The following is a 16,807-nucleotide window of genomic DNA, read 5'->3' as shown; positions in this document are numbered from 1 at the left end:
AATGCGTGTAAAGATTGTGGACTTCTTCTTGGACCAATTTGTTGCTTCCAAACAGTTTGCTGCATTTTTAAATCGTCCATGTCTTGAGGTAGTTCATTATGATGCGATTTACCTTCTATGTGTGATTTGATTGGACTGGAATCACAGGACTGATTCCTCTAATCCCCGTAGACAAGACTAATAAAGTAGTGATGCATGCTGAAGGAAATTAGTGGAGTAAAAGTACAGATACTGCACTAAACATGAACTCAAGGGAGAGTAAAAGTACACATTTATAAAACTACTGGTCCCACTTTATATAAAGTGTCCTTAACTACTATGTACTCACGTCAAAAAATAAATACAATGTACTTACTGTGTTTATAATGTATTTGAGAATTTGAGTCGGGATAGAAGTTGGGTTATGGACAGGTTTGGTGGCATGGGTAGGTTTAAGGGTAGGTGTCACAGTGTAAAACTAAATACACTGTGACTAACAAACACACATCACATTGCACTCATACATAAAATACATACTTTTAAACATGGACCTGGAGGTGTAAGGGATGGTCAACAGTGTATTTAGGGGCCAAGCACCGTAGGTGCGGAGGCATCTATTGGTTTCGTTAGTGTTCCTATTATTGCTATTCTTCTTCCGCCTGATTTGAATGACAGCCCATATAGGTATGTGCGGGAAAGTTGTATAATTTGGCACAATGGTGAAGGACAGTGTTAACATTAATCAGACCAAATATGAAGTCTCAAAATCGAACTCTCTAGCGCCACCACTTGTCCAAACTTTCACGTATGTTTATCATGATAACTTTTGAACCGAATGGGCTACAATCAAAATTCTTTTTTCCCCTGATTACTTGGCTCAGTTCGATTCAAACGCACCCTATGACGTCATTTTCCGTCATGAATTTTTTCGTGCTATTTTAAAATTTTCAAAAACCCTATTTGATCAAACTCGTTCTAGGCTGTTTCTCCGATTTTCACCAAAATTAAATCACATGATCTACAGACCATACCAACCAAAAGTTATGGAAATCAAGTTGATTTGACCAACCATTTTCGTTTAACTTGCGATTAAATTTAACATAGAGCTTGCAAAAATGGACTTGAGGCGATATCTCCGTAACGCATTCACCGATTCACACCAAACTTGGTGTGTGTTATGACAACTAGGGTTTGAGGTTATATGCAGAGTTTCGGCGCACTGCTCCCTAGTGGTCCGGAAATACAAAAAAACTTGCTTTTTGGCTTTTAACTTCTCAACCTTTCATTCGAAAGTCATAAAACTGGTCTCATTACATGAGGCAGAGCATGTCGAGTCGAATGATGTCTGATTTTCACAGGTCAGCCATTTTGGCCGTTGCCTATTCTGATTTTTGACCAAAAATGTTATATTTTACCAATATTTTCATTATTTATTTGTAATTTCATTACAAAACATGGTATGCATCTTCAACCCCATGCCCTGAAAGTACTCAAAAACTTCTGGAGCAGCGCCACCTTTTGGCCAGAAGTGCTTGGCCTTTCAATTGCTGCTTGCAGCTATATTTACAAATGTAATTACAAAAGTTAATTACAGATGTAATTACATACATGTATTTAATCAGGCTTAAGTACACAGTAAATACATGTATTTACACAATAAGTACATTGTAACAAACTATTAATTCCTGTGTAAGTACATATTAGTACAGATTTCCCGTCCTTAAATTAGCAAAAACGCGTCCTGACACGCCCTGAAAGCATTTGCGCCCTGCATTTTGCATATTAAATATAGTAACAAAAACGAAAACGAAGGTTTATGCCATAATTTTAGTTAGTTTCAGTTAGTTTTGTATGTACACAAAAGTTTCAGTTAGTTCTAGTTTTTTTTTAAAAAACTTAACGACAATATTTTTACATTTTAGTTTTAGTTTTTTCGTTAGTTTTTCGTTAACTATAATAACCTTGTATAATACATAGTTTAGGATGGTCCAAAAATCCAAGTACTTCCTATAAATTATTTTCTGTTTCATTTCTTCATGAGGACTCTCAATAGTGAACACTAGTCAGGGAAGAAACTCTGACTCTACTAAAAGTTTCCATATTTTGACAGCTGGACAAACACACTGGATTCCGTTTTTCGTCTTACCTGATTTCCGGAACCTGCTGTTCCCCGGACTCGATCCCGGTCAAACATTTTTTTTTTTTTTTTTTTTTTTTTTTCACCTGTGAACTGGATATTTCTGCATTTTTCCACAAATTAGAAAGAAGCTCTGATTTAAAAAGGTACACTGTAAAACAAATCCGTAATTTTACGGTTTATTTCCAGCAGCTGGGGTGTCGGGAATAAACCGTTAAATAATAGCCATTAAATTACATAAATTTACTATAATATAACAGAGATTGAAATATAGAAAATTACCTGAAAATTAAATTTAGGTAAATTTCTGTAGTTTATCATAAATGCACTGTATTATCAAACAATTACACAGATATATTACAATATTAGTTACAATCACGTCCGACTGCATTAATGACAGCATTTCCAGAGCAAGGAGAACTGAGGAGTGACTGAATAACATTTTAATCTCACAATTATTTATTTATTTTTTTTACATTTGCAGTTGATGTATTTGTTCAGCAACTGGAGCAATGGATAAACAGAAAATAATAATAATAATAATGCAACAGCCCCTATAAAATCAAATTTTACATGTATAAGACCATTGTACAAATAACTTACAGAAACAATAAAAAATATATAACTTACAAAAGTATAACGCTCTCAATAAATAGTTCTACTATGTACACTATGATATGTCGCTAATAGACGCAAAATCATCAATATACCAAAAATATGGAAGCAGCAAACATTACAGGCATGAGGTACAGCGAGAAATCCTATGGTGAATACAGTAGTGTGTGTGAGAAACTTCACTGAACAAGCCCAAAACACAGCTTTACACGCTTGGAGGAAACCAAAGAGTTTATAAAAGAGGGGTGTCCAAACTCTTGGAGGACTGGTGTCCTGAATATGTGAGTTCAAATACAAATGAAACACTCCTGAACCAGCTAATCAAGCTCTTTTTAGGTATACTAGAAAAGTGTTGAAGGAAGTTGGAGCTAAACTATGCAGGACACTGGCCCTCCGGGACCTAGTTTGGACATCCCAGCCTGATCTCACGAGGAAACGTAAGTATTTTACATTTTGTCAGTTTAGTGGCTAATTCGTATGAGTTCATTCGCACGAAAATGTAAGATTTTAAAAAGGAGGTGTGGCACCTAACCCCACCCCAAACCACAACCGTCAGTGGGGGATGAGCAAATCGTACTAAATAGTACGAATTAGATCGTAGGAATTCATACGGATTAACCAATAAATCAAAAAGTTACGAATTGCCGTGAGATTGAGTTGCTCTAATACACCTAGAAAGAGCTTGATTAGATGGTTCAGGTGTTTTTAATTGGGGTTCAAGCTAAACTATGCAGGACACCGGCCCTCCAGGACCAAGTTTGGACACCCGTGGTCTAAAAGAAAGCAGACAAATGAGTGTTTGGTGTAATGAGCAGCCGATCCAAATGTTATCACTAGATTGAATGGGCTTTATCAGTGGTTATCAGCTGATATATATGGGCCAGTGGGGGCCTTCTGCCCCTACTGGTAGGCTCAGAAGGCTGTTATCATCCATTCACATGGTTAATCAACTATAGATCACACTATAGACATGTCCTATTAAATTTCCCATTAATTGTACTTTATTAACGTCTACCCCAACCATCACAGTCAAGTAAAAACAGATCTGGATCTGGAGTCTTCTCTATTAGTATAGCTGATTAACCATGTGGATGGATGATAACAGCCCTCTGAGCCTACCAGTAGACACAGAAGGCCCCTATCTATCAGCTGCTAGCCACTGATAACACCCATTCAATCGAATGCTAACATTTGAAGCGGGTGTGATAAGCCCATTCTAGCATTTCAGACTGCCAATTTTGAATATGATATTGGAGAAACATGTAACAAGAGTGAGAAATTAGTATAAAATGCAAGGCATTTGGCTGATACATTTACACAGCGTTCAAAAACGAAGGAAGAGAAAGCATTGGCTGACAGACCTGTCAATCATCAGCTCTGTCCGTTGATTGGCAAGTTGAAGTTGGTGCTAATTTGGCAACATGGTTGCAAATCAGTTTTGCTGTCCATCCTGGCAATAAATGCTGATTATTGAAATCTTGAGTATGATAATACATAATAAATTCAGGTAAATCCCAAGAATATATAACAGACTCTTTATACATGATTATTATAACTCTTTGTATAGATTTTTTTGTCTTGGGTGTTCCTTCATATTGATAACAACAATAATACTACTACTAAAAATAACGATAAATCCTTCAACCCAACTCACATAATGGCCAAACAAACAAACAAACATACAATGATTCAATTGAAACAAGCATTTTCACACTTTCAGTAACATAAATATTAGAGCCAGTTTTCTTTTTGTTTTGTTTTTATGATCCCAAAGGTTTGTTCAGAAGAAGATTGTATAAATCCAATGAAATCTACCACACTAATCTGCCATTTAAGCAACTCAGGCTCATCCTGAAAATGTACCCCTGTATGCATTTCTGAAGAGCGCCAAATACGTCCCAGGAGATACTTTTTTTGCTGTTTGTTTTCATGAATCCACTAGAGGTCGCTGTGTATGCTTTTTCAGATTTCAAATTTCTCTCGCACCAGAGGCCGCTGTCGACTGACCGACTGACCCGCCTTCCTCCTTCCCTAAACTCAACGATAGTGTTTTCAAAAGCACCAATTGACCAGCGCCCACCCACTTCTCTAAACCCAACCGATACTGTTTTCAAAAGCAACCCAGAAAAAGAAAATCCCTCGCCTGATTTTCACCACATTTTTAGATTTTACAACATGCTCACCCTCTCAATTACTTGTTTATTTTTATTTATTTTTTGGCTTTTGTTTTTGTTTTACCAGCTTTCTGGAACTGTTCTTCACTGAACTCGAACCCCTTTGTCACGATCAACTCCACTTCAATGTTAATTTTGTTGAAAACTGTTTGCAGAATTTTCGTTACGAACAATTTTCTACAGACGAAAACTCAATTAAAATTACGTGATGATGACGACAACTATTATAAAATTATACTGACATTTCCGTTGACTAATAAAAACAAGATGTGAATGTGATTTGGGGATGTATTTTGGTGAAAATACAATCAAAATTTATCTTGGTGTGTGATGCATGGCGCACACACACACACACACACACAAACATTTGAAAAGTAACTGATCCACAGTAGACGCGGAATGCGATTACATCATCATCCATCAGACAACAACAGCTGAGTGAAAAATCCAGCATTTCCAGTAGCCTACACATTACTTGAGATATAAATAAACAATGCATGTCTAATTTTTGGTCTTCAATGGAAAAGCGATATTTCATATTTTAATGAGAAGGTTTTATTCAATTTTAGAATGGTTTGTATAAACAAATGTAGACACTATTTTAATTAAATTACACCTAAATGAAACCAAATATATGTTAGTTAACTTAATCTAGAGTAGATTTAGTCGACTAAAATCTTATGAAATTTAGTTAACTAAAACTAAACTTAAACTAAAATAATTCAGATGATTAAAATTTGACTAAAACTAAATAAAAATTTGCTGTCTAAATGAACACTGCTTCGCTTCACCTCACAAGTCCAACGACGTATGCGGCAAGCTGCTAGACAAAGAGGTTTTACCACAGCATTTACACGGAGGTAAGTGCGAAAAGGAAAGGCATCATACCATCCCGTAGTGTTCATTTTAGAGACGAATTGCAGCCATACGTACTTCTGGCTACATAATTTGCGATCTTCAGAAATGTATACAGGGCCACATTTTCAGAATGAGCCTGTGTTGCATTTAGCATAAAACCAGACCACAGTTACTTATCACAGAGTACATATGTACAGTTAAAAAGAAAAAAGGAAAATAAAACATTATTAATTCCACCACAAACACATCCCCTCCCAATTTTTCCTGCCTAACTACAGCAGCGATTATCTTTATTTATATAACTATTTATTACAAGTTTGTTCAATGGGTTCTCAAAAGTGCAGCAACTGAGGTCATCATACAAATACTGACTACTGGTACGTAACTTTTTGTATTTTGATAGTTTCTTTATAAATATAAATGACTGCACTTGTGACACTACTAGCACAATAATAATGATTATAAAACTACTACTGACTGATATCTCACCATTCAGATCATTCTACACTGCACTGAGTTTACACCTCTCAGTCTAGAATTTATTAATGCATTAATTTAATTAATCAATTATTTTAATCCATGCAATGTAAAAAAAAAAATATATATATATATATATATATATATATACGGATATATATATATCCGTAAATTAGCATTTTTATATATTTTGTGATTTAGGTTTTTATTTTTCATGTTTATTAGTGATTTTAAATTGCATTATGGGCTAGATCTTCCTTCCAACAACTTTTAACCTTGAAAAGATGAAAAAAACGTGACTTTTATGAACATATTTAATAGTTTTATGTGCTATATTGTCTAGGTTGGTGTTGTATATTACGCTACAAAAACCTTGTATTAAACTGCCAGAACATTTTTTTGTTATTTTACAGACTTATCCCTCTATACATTATGCATTACATTATTTCAAACTACTTCAAATGTCAATAAAAGTCACTTTGTTAAACTGAAGAGTTGAATTTTTAACATTGAAAGTCAACACAGCAGAGATCAGCATCCCATAATGCAATTCCAACCCAAGCTCATTCTGGAAATGTAGCCCCGCAGATGTTTCTGGAGACCGCGATTTACGTGGCCGGAGGTACGTAAGGCCGCGTTTAGTTTTTTCGAGCAAACGCTGCGGGGCTGTGTGGCGCCACTCCGCCCCTCTTCTTCGCGATCGCCGGCCGACGGCTCGCCTCCGAGGGGAGGGCTTTCCCGATGCAACCAGTTTGTCCGCTTAGCTCACAGCGTTGCGTTGGCGGAGCGGAGGCCCCGGAGGAGGAGGAGGAGCTGGAACCGGTCGCGGGGACGACGACCGGGATCGAGTCCGGGGAACAGCAGGTTCCGGAAATCAGGTAAGACGAAAAACGGAATCCAAAAAATAAGGGCGAGATGGCGGCGGGATCCGAAAACGCGGTCGAAATCGAAGACGAGGGCTTTTACTTTTTTTTTTTTTTCTGGACGGCTTTTGCGAACCATCACTCGGGTTTAGGTAAGAAGGAGGAGGAGGAGGAAGAGGAGGCGATCCAGCGGCTTTTCGCGCAAAAACGGCGCGGGCGCGAACGGCACAAAAACTGCTCGAATACGTACCTCCCGGGACGTAAATCGCGGTCTGTAGAAACGTCCGCGGGGCTACGTTTGCACAATGAGCCCGGGTTGTGCAATTCACAACAGTAAATATACAGAAAATGCTTAAAATATGGAAACTGTTCACTAACTGATATTTTTTTTTTACAGAATTGAGCTTCATAAAGCTACAGTATTTTATGGCTCCTAGAGAATTTGAACACTTTTATGATGCTTTTTTGGTACTATCCTTCCATTTTTAAGCCTTTCTTTCACACTCAGAGACAAATAACAAACCATGGCTAATTAAACGATGATAGTCCAGTCAGTTTTCGAGTGTGAATCAATCATTACGACAGGTTTATAAAAAGGGAACACTTTATAATAACCACACACAATGAATCATGTATTGAGCATTAGCAAATGGTTAATTCATCATTCAACTCTACATTAATATATACTAATAAGTAGTTTATAACTACATCTACAGATGCTGTATTCTTGACTATAATGCGCTCAATGATTGGGTTTTCATATTTTTTTAATGAATAATTTTCCATCACTACATTAAGCATTGCATTATTTACAAACCAGGGATTTAAGAATAGTTGGTGTTTTTTAAGATTATTCAGAATTCGTAAATGATTATTAAACTATTCAAATTAACATTTATATATGCAACTCAGGCTCATTCTGAAAATGTACCCCTGTATGCATTTCTGGAGAGCACCAAATACATCCCTGGAGCTACGTTTTATTTTCACCAATCCTCCAGAGGGCGCTGTGTATGCTTTTTCACATCTCAAATTTGCCATTTATGCTTGCTGTTCTCACCTAAATCCACTAGAGGCTGCTGTCGATGACTGATTGATCGACTGACCCACCCTCCTCCTTCCCTAAACCCAACCGATAGTGTTTTCAAAAGCTTAGATTGACCTGATCACCCCCTTCCGACAGATTTAAAAAGCAATCCAGAAAAAGAAAAGCCCTCGACTGACTTTTATCACGTTTTCAGATTTTACCACATTCTAACCCTGTTATTTGTTTATTATCATTTTTTAGCTTGTGTTTTTGTTTTACCTGTTTCAAGAACCATTTTTTGTCAAATTTGAACCTCATCATTGTGGTCAACTCCTCTCTGTGTCTCAAGTCCACTGGCGTACATGGTGAGCTACTGGACGAACTGGTAACTGTAAGAAAGCCGTCCATACGGAGGTAAGAGGTTAGCTGGTAGCGCAAAAAAGGACGGCATCGTACCACCCTGTAGCGTTAGTTTTCAAAGATGAAATGCAGCCATACGTAACTCTGGCTACATAATTCACGAAGTTGCGCGCATCACATCACCTGTGCGCGCGATTAATCATCCTCTCATGCGGTATTCACCTGCTTTGTCTCGCGCGAACACAGTTGTTTTCAGTCGTGCTGTTTCTCGATTCTAAGATCACATTTGCACGCTTATTGGGCCCTCCTTATTGTCGAGTCGAACCCTGCTTTAAGAAAACTACAATGTAAAAATTATTTCCAACCTGCAAATGTGGCTAGTGGGAGCGGCTGAATAACCCGCCAAAGCTGAAATCTACCCGCATTTGGCGGGTGTTAATGTAAAGCCCTGGTTACATAAGTGCATCACAAGCAATGCATCAAAATTCCGCTCATTCATTCATTAGTGTTCTTTTCAGCTTAGCACCTGATTAATCTAGGGTTGCCACAGCGGTATGAACCGCCAACTTATTCAGCACATGTTTTACGCAGCGGCTGCTCTTTCAGCTGCAACCCAACACTGGGAAAATTCCACTCATATTCTGAAATACTTTACATTTCAGGATGATATCTGACTGAATTGGGATGATCTGACTCTGAAATGTTTTGTGTTTTTGTCGTAAAGGATTACGAAATGGATACGCATCGCACTCAGTGTGCAAGGTTTGTTTACGTGACAAATTTTTAGCATATAAATACAAAAAAACCCATACGAAAGTTTCAGACTTTAGTGTGCAAAACCCTTAAATCCTACCCAGGCTCATTCTGAAAACGTGGTACCTCGGACGTTTCTGGAGACCACGAGATATGTCCCGGGAGATACGTATGGCTGCATTTATTTTTTTTTAAGCAAACTAAAAGGGAGGTATGAAGCCGTTCTCGCTTGCCGGCTGACTGCTTACCTCCGTGTGACAGACAGAGAGGTTCGAGAGGTTCGAGTCCGGGGAAGAGCGGTTGCAGAAATCAAGTAAAACTGATGAATCCAAAAAATAAAGCGAACGAGTTCACGACGGGGCGAAAACGTGGTGATATCCGAAAACGTGGTGAAAAAAAAAACTTTTAAGGGCTTTTCTTTTTCTGGACGGCTTTTGTAAACCGTCGGTCGGGTAGTAGTAAGCGGGCGGGCCGGCGGGTCAATCGGTAAAATTATTGCTTGGGTTTAGAGAAGGAAGGGGGAGGGTGTTGTCAGCCGAGCCGATTGGCCGGTCGCGCAGTCAATCGTTCGTTCAGTCAGTTGTACAGCGGCCTCTGGCGCATTGACACGAGAACAGCGCAGGCGTGAACGCCGCTCGGGAGATTCACAGCGGCCTCTCGCGGATTCGCGAAAGGAAAAACTGTACAAATACAGCACCTGATTAATCTAGGGTTGCCACAGCGGTATGAACCGCCAACTTATTCAAAACATGTTTTATGCAGCGGATGCTCTTCCAGCTGCAACCCAACACTGGGAAAATTCCACTCATATTCTGAAATACTTTACATTTCAGGATGATATCTGACTGAATTGGGATGATCTGACTCTGAAATGTTTTGTGTTTTTGTTGTAATGGATTACGAAATGGATACGCATCGCACTCAGTGTGCAAGGTTTGTTTACGTGACAAATTTTTAGCATATAAATACAAAAAAAAAAACCCATACAAAAGTTTCAGACTTTAGTGTGCAAAACCCTTAAATCCTACCCAGGCTCATTCTGAAAACGTGGTACCTCGGACGTTTCTGGAAACCACGAGATAAGTCCCGGGAGGTACGTATGGCTGCATTTAGTTTTTTTTAAGCAAACTAAAAGGGCGGTGTGAAGCCGTTCTCGCTTGCCGGCTGACTGCTTACCTCCGTGTGACAGACAGAGAGGAGGGGTCGACCTCAACAACCAGGTTCGAGTCCGGGGAAGAGCGGTTGCAGAAATCAAGTAAGACAAAAACAGAATCCAAAAAATAAAGCGAACGAGTTCACGACGGGGCGAGAACGTGGTGATATCCGAAAACGTGGTTAAAAAAAAACTTTTAAGGGCTTTTCTTTTTCTGGACGGCTTTTGTAAACCGTCGGTCGGGTAGTAGTAAGCGGGCGGGCCGGCGGGTCAATCGGTAAAATTATTGCTTGGGTTTAGAGAAGGAAGGAGGAGGGTGGTGTCAGCCGAGCTGATTGGCCGGTCGCGCAGTCAATCGTCAATTGTACAGCGGCCTCTGGCGCATTGACACGAGAACAGCGCAGGCGCGAACGCCGCTCGGGAGATTCACAGCGGCCTCTCGCTGATTCGCGAAAGGAAAAACTGTACAAATACATACCTCCCAGGACGCATCTCGCTGTCTCCAGAATCGTCCGCGGGACCACGTTTTCATGATGAGCCTGGGTTTGCTTAAATCCTTCACAAATTGATGGACTAACTATATTCCTAATGCTTAGTGATTGATTCATAGTGTGCAGCCATTACAAAGTGTTACTCTACATTCAGGAATCTGTGTGTGTTTTGCATTCAGCACTGTAATGAGAGGTTTCTCCACGGTTCTACTGATCAGAGGTAAGTGTTAAGGCAGACTGACGACACCTGCAGATTCCTGTTGTCTGTTGTTTGACCAATTAGCAGCAATCGTAGCAGCGACAACAACAGCAGCGCGCCGTGCTAAGAAACAAAGCCAGTCCATTCTCACCACAATCACGCACAGATCTATCAGCGGTGGCTCTCAATCCAATCACAATCAGGTTATGAACAGAACATAAAGAGTGTGCAGCCATTCGCAGGATTTCTGCCGACGTATCACTTTTCCAGCCTCGTTTCAAGACTCAATCAGTCTTCCAGGGGCCAAAAACATACAATAAATAGTTCAGAGAGTGTGTTCTGGTGGAACGTTCTTCTCCATTTGAGATGAGATCTTGGTGAAAACATTATCGAAAGCTCTTGTATTTTTTATTTTTGTTGTTCCTGGTTGAATTGCGCTCATGCTTTCTTTCATTTTTGCTGTATTTTTTTGGAGGTGCACACAAGCCGGCTTTGGTCCTTTTCTTGGGTTATGGCATTGGGATCTCTTTCCAGACGTACGGTTTTATAGGGTAGGACTTGGAAAGGATGAACAGTTATGAGAGGAGAGGTACAACTGTGAAGCAGCAGCAATTCTGGGACTTTTCTTTTTAATCTCACCCTGTCCCAGTCTGTGCACAAGTGTGTGTGTGTGTGTGTTTGTGTGTGTGTGTGTGTGTTTGTGTGTGGTTAGAGCGCTTTAGCCAAGAGAGTGTAAATGCTCATCTTTTCGGTTCTCCAAAGCATTGGGGTCCCGGCAAGCGCACTCTCTTCGGATATCACAAGACATGGGGAACGGGATCACCTATGAGGGGGGAAAAAAGCACACGTTAATGCATGCAACTCAGAACACTTAAAGGGGACAGTTCACATATGAATATTCACTCCTGTTGCAAATGTTTATGCGTTTCGTTCGTCTGTTCAACACAGGACATGATATTCTGAATGATGATTGGTCAATTGCTTTTCATTGTGAGCATTCTTCAGTATATATTCATTCATTCATTTTAATTTGGCTCAGTCTCAAATTGCAAAGGTCACCACAGTGGAATGAACCGCCAACTACTCCAGCATATGTTTTATGCAGTGAATGAATTCCAGCTGCAATCCCAGTACTGGAAAACACCCAACACACTCATTCACACACACACACACACACACACACACACACACACACACACACACACACACACACAATGCCAATATAGTTCATCAATTAACCAACAGCACATGTGTTTGGACTGTGGGGGAAACCAGAGCCACCGTTGCCACCTAGTATATATTCTTTTCTGTTAAATAAATAAATACACAAACAAAATAAACAAATAAACAAACAAACAAAACAAACACAAACATGAAAAATAAATAAGTAAACAAACAAAACAAACAAATAAATACATACACAAAAACATAAACGAATAAATAATAAATAAATAAATAAATAAATAAATACATAAATAAATAAATAAATAAATAAATAAATAAATAAATAAATAAATACATACATACATACATACATACATACATACATACATACATACATACATACATACATACATACATACATACATACATACATACATACATACATGCATAAATAAATAAATAAATAAGAAAACAAACAAACAAAACAAAACAAAACTAAATAAATAAATAAGCAAACAAACAAAACAAACAAATAAATACATACACAGAAACATAAATTAATAAATAAATAATAAATAAATAAATACATACATAAATAAACAAATAAATAAATAAATAAATTAACAAAAAACAAAACAAACAAAAAATAATTACACACAAATAAATACATAAATAAATAAACAAATAAATAAATAAACAAACAAACAAACAAACAAACAAACAAACAAACAAACAAACAAACAAATAAATAAATAAATAAATAATAAATAAATTAATTAATTAATTAAAAGGGACAAGAAGAAAGTTTGAAACAAGTGTGGGGTTATATATATATATATATTTTTTTTTTTTATTTTATTATTTTTTTTTATATAACTATTTCCAGGTTTTCCAAAGAAACTGTTCTTCAAAAAACCACACATATTCATGTGAGAAGAACATTTTAATAATCCAAAGAACACTGTGTGCCATAAATTATTTTATGGAACCATCAATCTCATACGAAAATAGCTTATAGCAAACGAATGCCATAAGAAAACCTTTTTGTGGGGTTTATCTAACCGTACTTCATTCATTGATTTTCTTTTCAGCTTAGTCCCTTTATTAATCTGAGGTTGCCACAGAACCAGCAACTCATCCAGCATATGTTTTACGCATGTTTGCATGTTCTCTCCATGTTGGCGTGGGTTTCCTCCGGGTGCTCCGGTTTCCCCCACAGTCCAAACACATGCGCTATAGGGGAATTGATAAACTAAATTGGCTGTAGAGTATGAGTGTGTGTGTAAAGAATGTGTATAGGTGTTTCCCAGTAATGACTTGTAGCTGTAAGGGCATCTGCTGCATAAAACATATGCAGGAATAGTTGGCGGTTCATTCCGCTGTGGCGACTGATGAGAGAGACTAAGCCGAATGACAGAATGAATGTTGGTTCAACTCATATTAAATAAGTAGCTTGAACAAGCAACAAGATAAATTTTTGGAGTGCTTGAATAACCTTGGTGGCATAAAATAATAGATTTTGATAATAGATGTTTGGTGTTTGACGTCACAATTGAGTGTTTTCTGTGCGTCACCGAACACCAGCTGCTGACTGCGGCGTCCCCCGAGGCAGACCTTTCTGGAGAACATAAAACAAAATCTCCAGTCGCTCACAACCAACACCATATGGCCGGTTCACATTTTGCGCATTCACGTAACAGTGCGTCTGAGCCTCATCTAAGACTAACTCGTTCATGACATGAATTCAGATGCGGATATGTCACAAACTGGATTTTTCTCCTTCATAGCATTTATGATGGTGTCATTAATTGGTTAAATAACCTTTATGCAGATTGGGGTTCGAGTCAGGGCACACAATGTGTCCGTAAACAACAAAAATGTCCATAAATTAGCAGTTTTGGGTATTTTATGGTTGATATTTTTTTTATCTTAACAAAGATAAAATAAATCAGTTATTAGAAATGAGTTATTAAAACTATTTTGTTCAGAAATGTGTTGAAAAAATCTGCTCTCTGTTAAACATAAATTGGGGGAAAAAAAATCGGTCTAATAAATCAGGGGGGCTAATAATTCTGACTTCAACTGTATATAATTGCAAAGTTAATTTTAAATTATGTTAATACCTTTTGTTTCACTTTCATTTCAGTTTCAGTCTTTAATTTTTATATATATATATATATATATATATTTGTTGTTTATTAGTTAAACAGTAACAATATCATCGCACACTTTTATACATTTTTTCTAAAATAAATTTAAGGATGATACGATATGTATACTGGACAGCAACACATAAGTATTTATTGGGAGGGAAGAAACGTAGCGTGAGAGTGCAGTTATCCAGACGGAAACGGCATGTATGACTAAAGTAATGAAAACAAAACATGTTTGTGTGAGCGGCACTTAGTGTTTCCAGAGCCACTCACCTGTGAAGCTTTTACAAGCACGAGCCGGACATATATCAGAACCAGCCGTCATTGCTCCGCATGGCATTTCCTTCCCTCTCATTTCAACACATTCAGATCGCTTTTTGCTAAGCTTGCAGAAAAAAATACCCTGAGGTGGTTTACAAACCAGACTGGTTTCCCATCCTGACCAGCTGACGAGTGACCCAAACCATCAAACAGACCAAACTAACCGGCTCTTGAAGGCTGGAACACCAACTATACAGCATTAAACATGAGCCTTAGGATCCATCAAGAAACTCGCAGGGAAAATTTCGCAGGGATGCCGTAGAATATACACAGAGTTTTGGGTTCTAAAGAAACTTTCAGTGTTTTCATAATCTGAAGAACATTTTAAAAATCCAAATAACGTTTTTCACTACTATTCAATCGTTTTCTTTTCGCCTTATTGCCTTTGTAAATCTGGGGTTGCCACAGCGGAATGAACTGCTAACTTATATAGCATATGTTTTACTCAGAGGATGCCCTTCCAGCTGCAACCCAACACTGGAAAACACCCATACACACTCTTTCACACACTTATACAACAGCCAATTTGGCTTACCCAATTCCCCTATACCGCATGTCTTTGGACTGTGGGGGAAACTGGAGCACCCAAAGGAAACCCACGCCAACACGGGGAAACTCAACACAGAAATGCCAAGGCTTGAACCAGCGACCGACCCACTGCGCCACAGTGACGATGATGCCATGATGACAGCAAATAATATCTGACTAGATATTCTTCAAGACACTTCTATACAGCTTAAAGTGACATTTAAAAGCTTAGCTAGGTTAATTAGGTTAACTAGGCAGGTTAGGGGAATTAGGCAACTTATTGTGTAACGATGGTTTGTTCTGTAGCTGTAGCGAGATGAGCTGGTGGCTCATTTTGTTGCTTGTGGGTTAAATTTTCAAGTGACCGAGATGTAAGCGAGAGAATACGGTCATTTTCAAGATAAACGACTTTTCAAAATAAAAGATCGTTCAGACTCAGATAATAAATAAAATGGAAATAATTAATAGTTTTTTTTGTGCAGCCCGGTAGCAATTGAACCAATGACCGGTACTGGTTACGGCCTGGTGGTTGGGAACCACAGCTCTAAAGAACATTTCAATTATTTAGGTACAGAAAACAATGATAATATTTCCCAGTGCTGGGTTGCAGCTGAAAGGGCATATGCTGTGTAAAACATATGTTGCATAAGCTGGCAGTTCATTCCACTGTGGCAACCCCTGATAAATAAAGAGACTAAGCTGAAGAAAAATTAATAAATGAATGAACAATAATAAAAAAAAAAAAATTAAAAATTAAAAAAGACTCCAAAAATGGTGTCAGGAGGCTTTTTTTTTTTTTTTTTTTTTTTTGAAACGAATCATAATCAAGCTGGATGCTCTCCATTTTAACAGATAAGTTTAGTTTGTAGATACTCCAAATTGCAAATTGGCCTAAAGAACAGGGAATGTTTACTGGGAGATATTGTTTAGTGGAAGCAGACAATCCGCTTGTTAAGTGTGACGTCACGCGAAGCGGCTTCCGGGTCCAAGCGCTCTATTCAACTGAATGGGGAGACTCATGAAATGGTAATAATAAACGTTTACAAAGCGATTTAATACTTTCGAAAAGTCACGATCGCAGTATATATGTCCATGCAACCTGGGCTCATTGTGGAAACGTAGCCCCTGCTGTTTTTCTCGGATCCACGAGAGGCCGCTGTGTGCGCTTTTTCGCGTCTCGGGCGGGCGCCTCCCGTTTGCGCGAAAAGCCGCCGGATCGGCCGACTCGGCTGCCCTCCTCTTCCTCCTCCTCCTCCTCCTTCCCTAAACCCGAGCGACGGTTCGCAAAAGCCGTCCAGAAAAAAAAAAAAAAAAGCAAAAGCCCTCGTCTTCGATTTCGACCGCGTTTTCGGATCCCGCCGCGTTCTCGCCCTAATTTTTCGGATTCCGTTTTTCGTCTTACCTGATTTCCGGAACCTGCTGTTCCCCGGACTCGATCCCGGTCGTCGTCCAACGCGGCCGGCTCCTCCTCCTCCTGCTCCGCCGACGCAATGCTGTGAGCTAAGCGGACAAACTGATTGCACCGGGAAAGCCCTCCACTCGGAGGCGAGCCATC

The 16,807-nt window shown here is 38.7% G+C and overlaps 1 protein-coding gene across 3 annotated transcripts in view; it reads right to left on the bottom strand.

Annotated features, from left to right (window-relative positions):
- Window positions 1-7,220: 7,220 nt before the first annotated feature.
- The window catches only part of pappaa (pregnancy-associated plasma protein A, pappalysin 1a), a 179,878-nt gene continuing 170,291 nt past the window's right edge, over window positions 7,221-16,807 (bottom strand). Inside the window, exon 23 of one of the 3 annotated variants that reach the window (XM_073949692.1) lies at window positions 7,221-11,909. In XM_073949692.1, the coding sequence (XP_073805793.1) occupies window positions 11,805-11,909 (105 nt within the window). In that variant the 3' untranslated portion in view covers window positions 7,221-11,804. 3 annotated transcript variants of the gene reach the window in all.

This window comes from Danio rerio, chromosome 5, assembly GCF_049306965.1.
Source record: "Danio rerio strain Tuebingen ecotype United States chromosome 5, GRCz12tu, whole genome shotgun sequence".
Taxonomy (NCBI): Eukaryota; Metazoa; Chordata; class Actinopteri; order Cypriniformes; family Danionidae; genus Danio; species Danio rerio.
The sequence above is the reverse complement of the archived record's forward strand: the minus strand, read 5'-3'. Positions and strand labels throughout refer to the sequence as shown.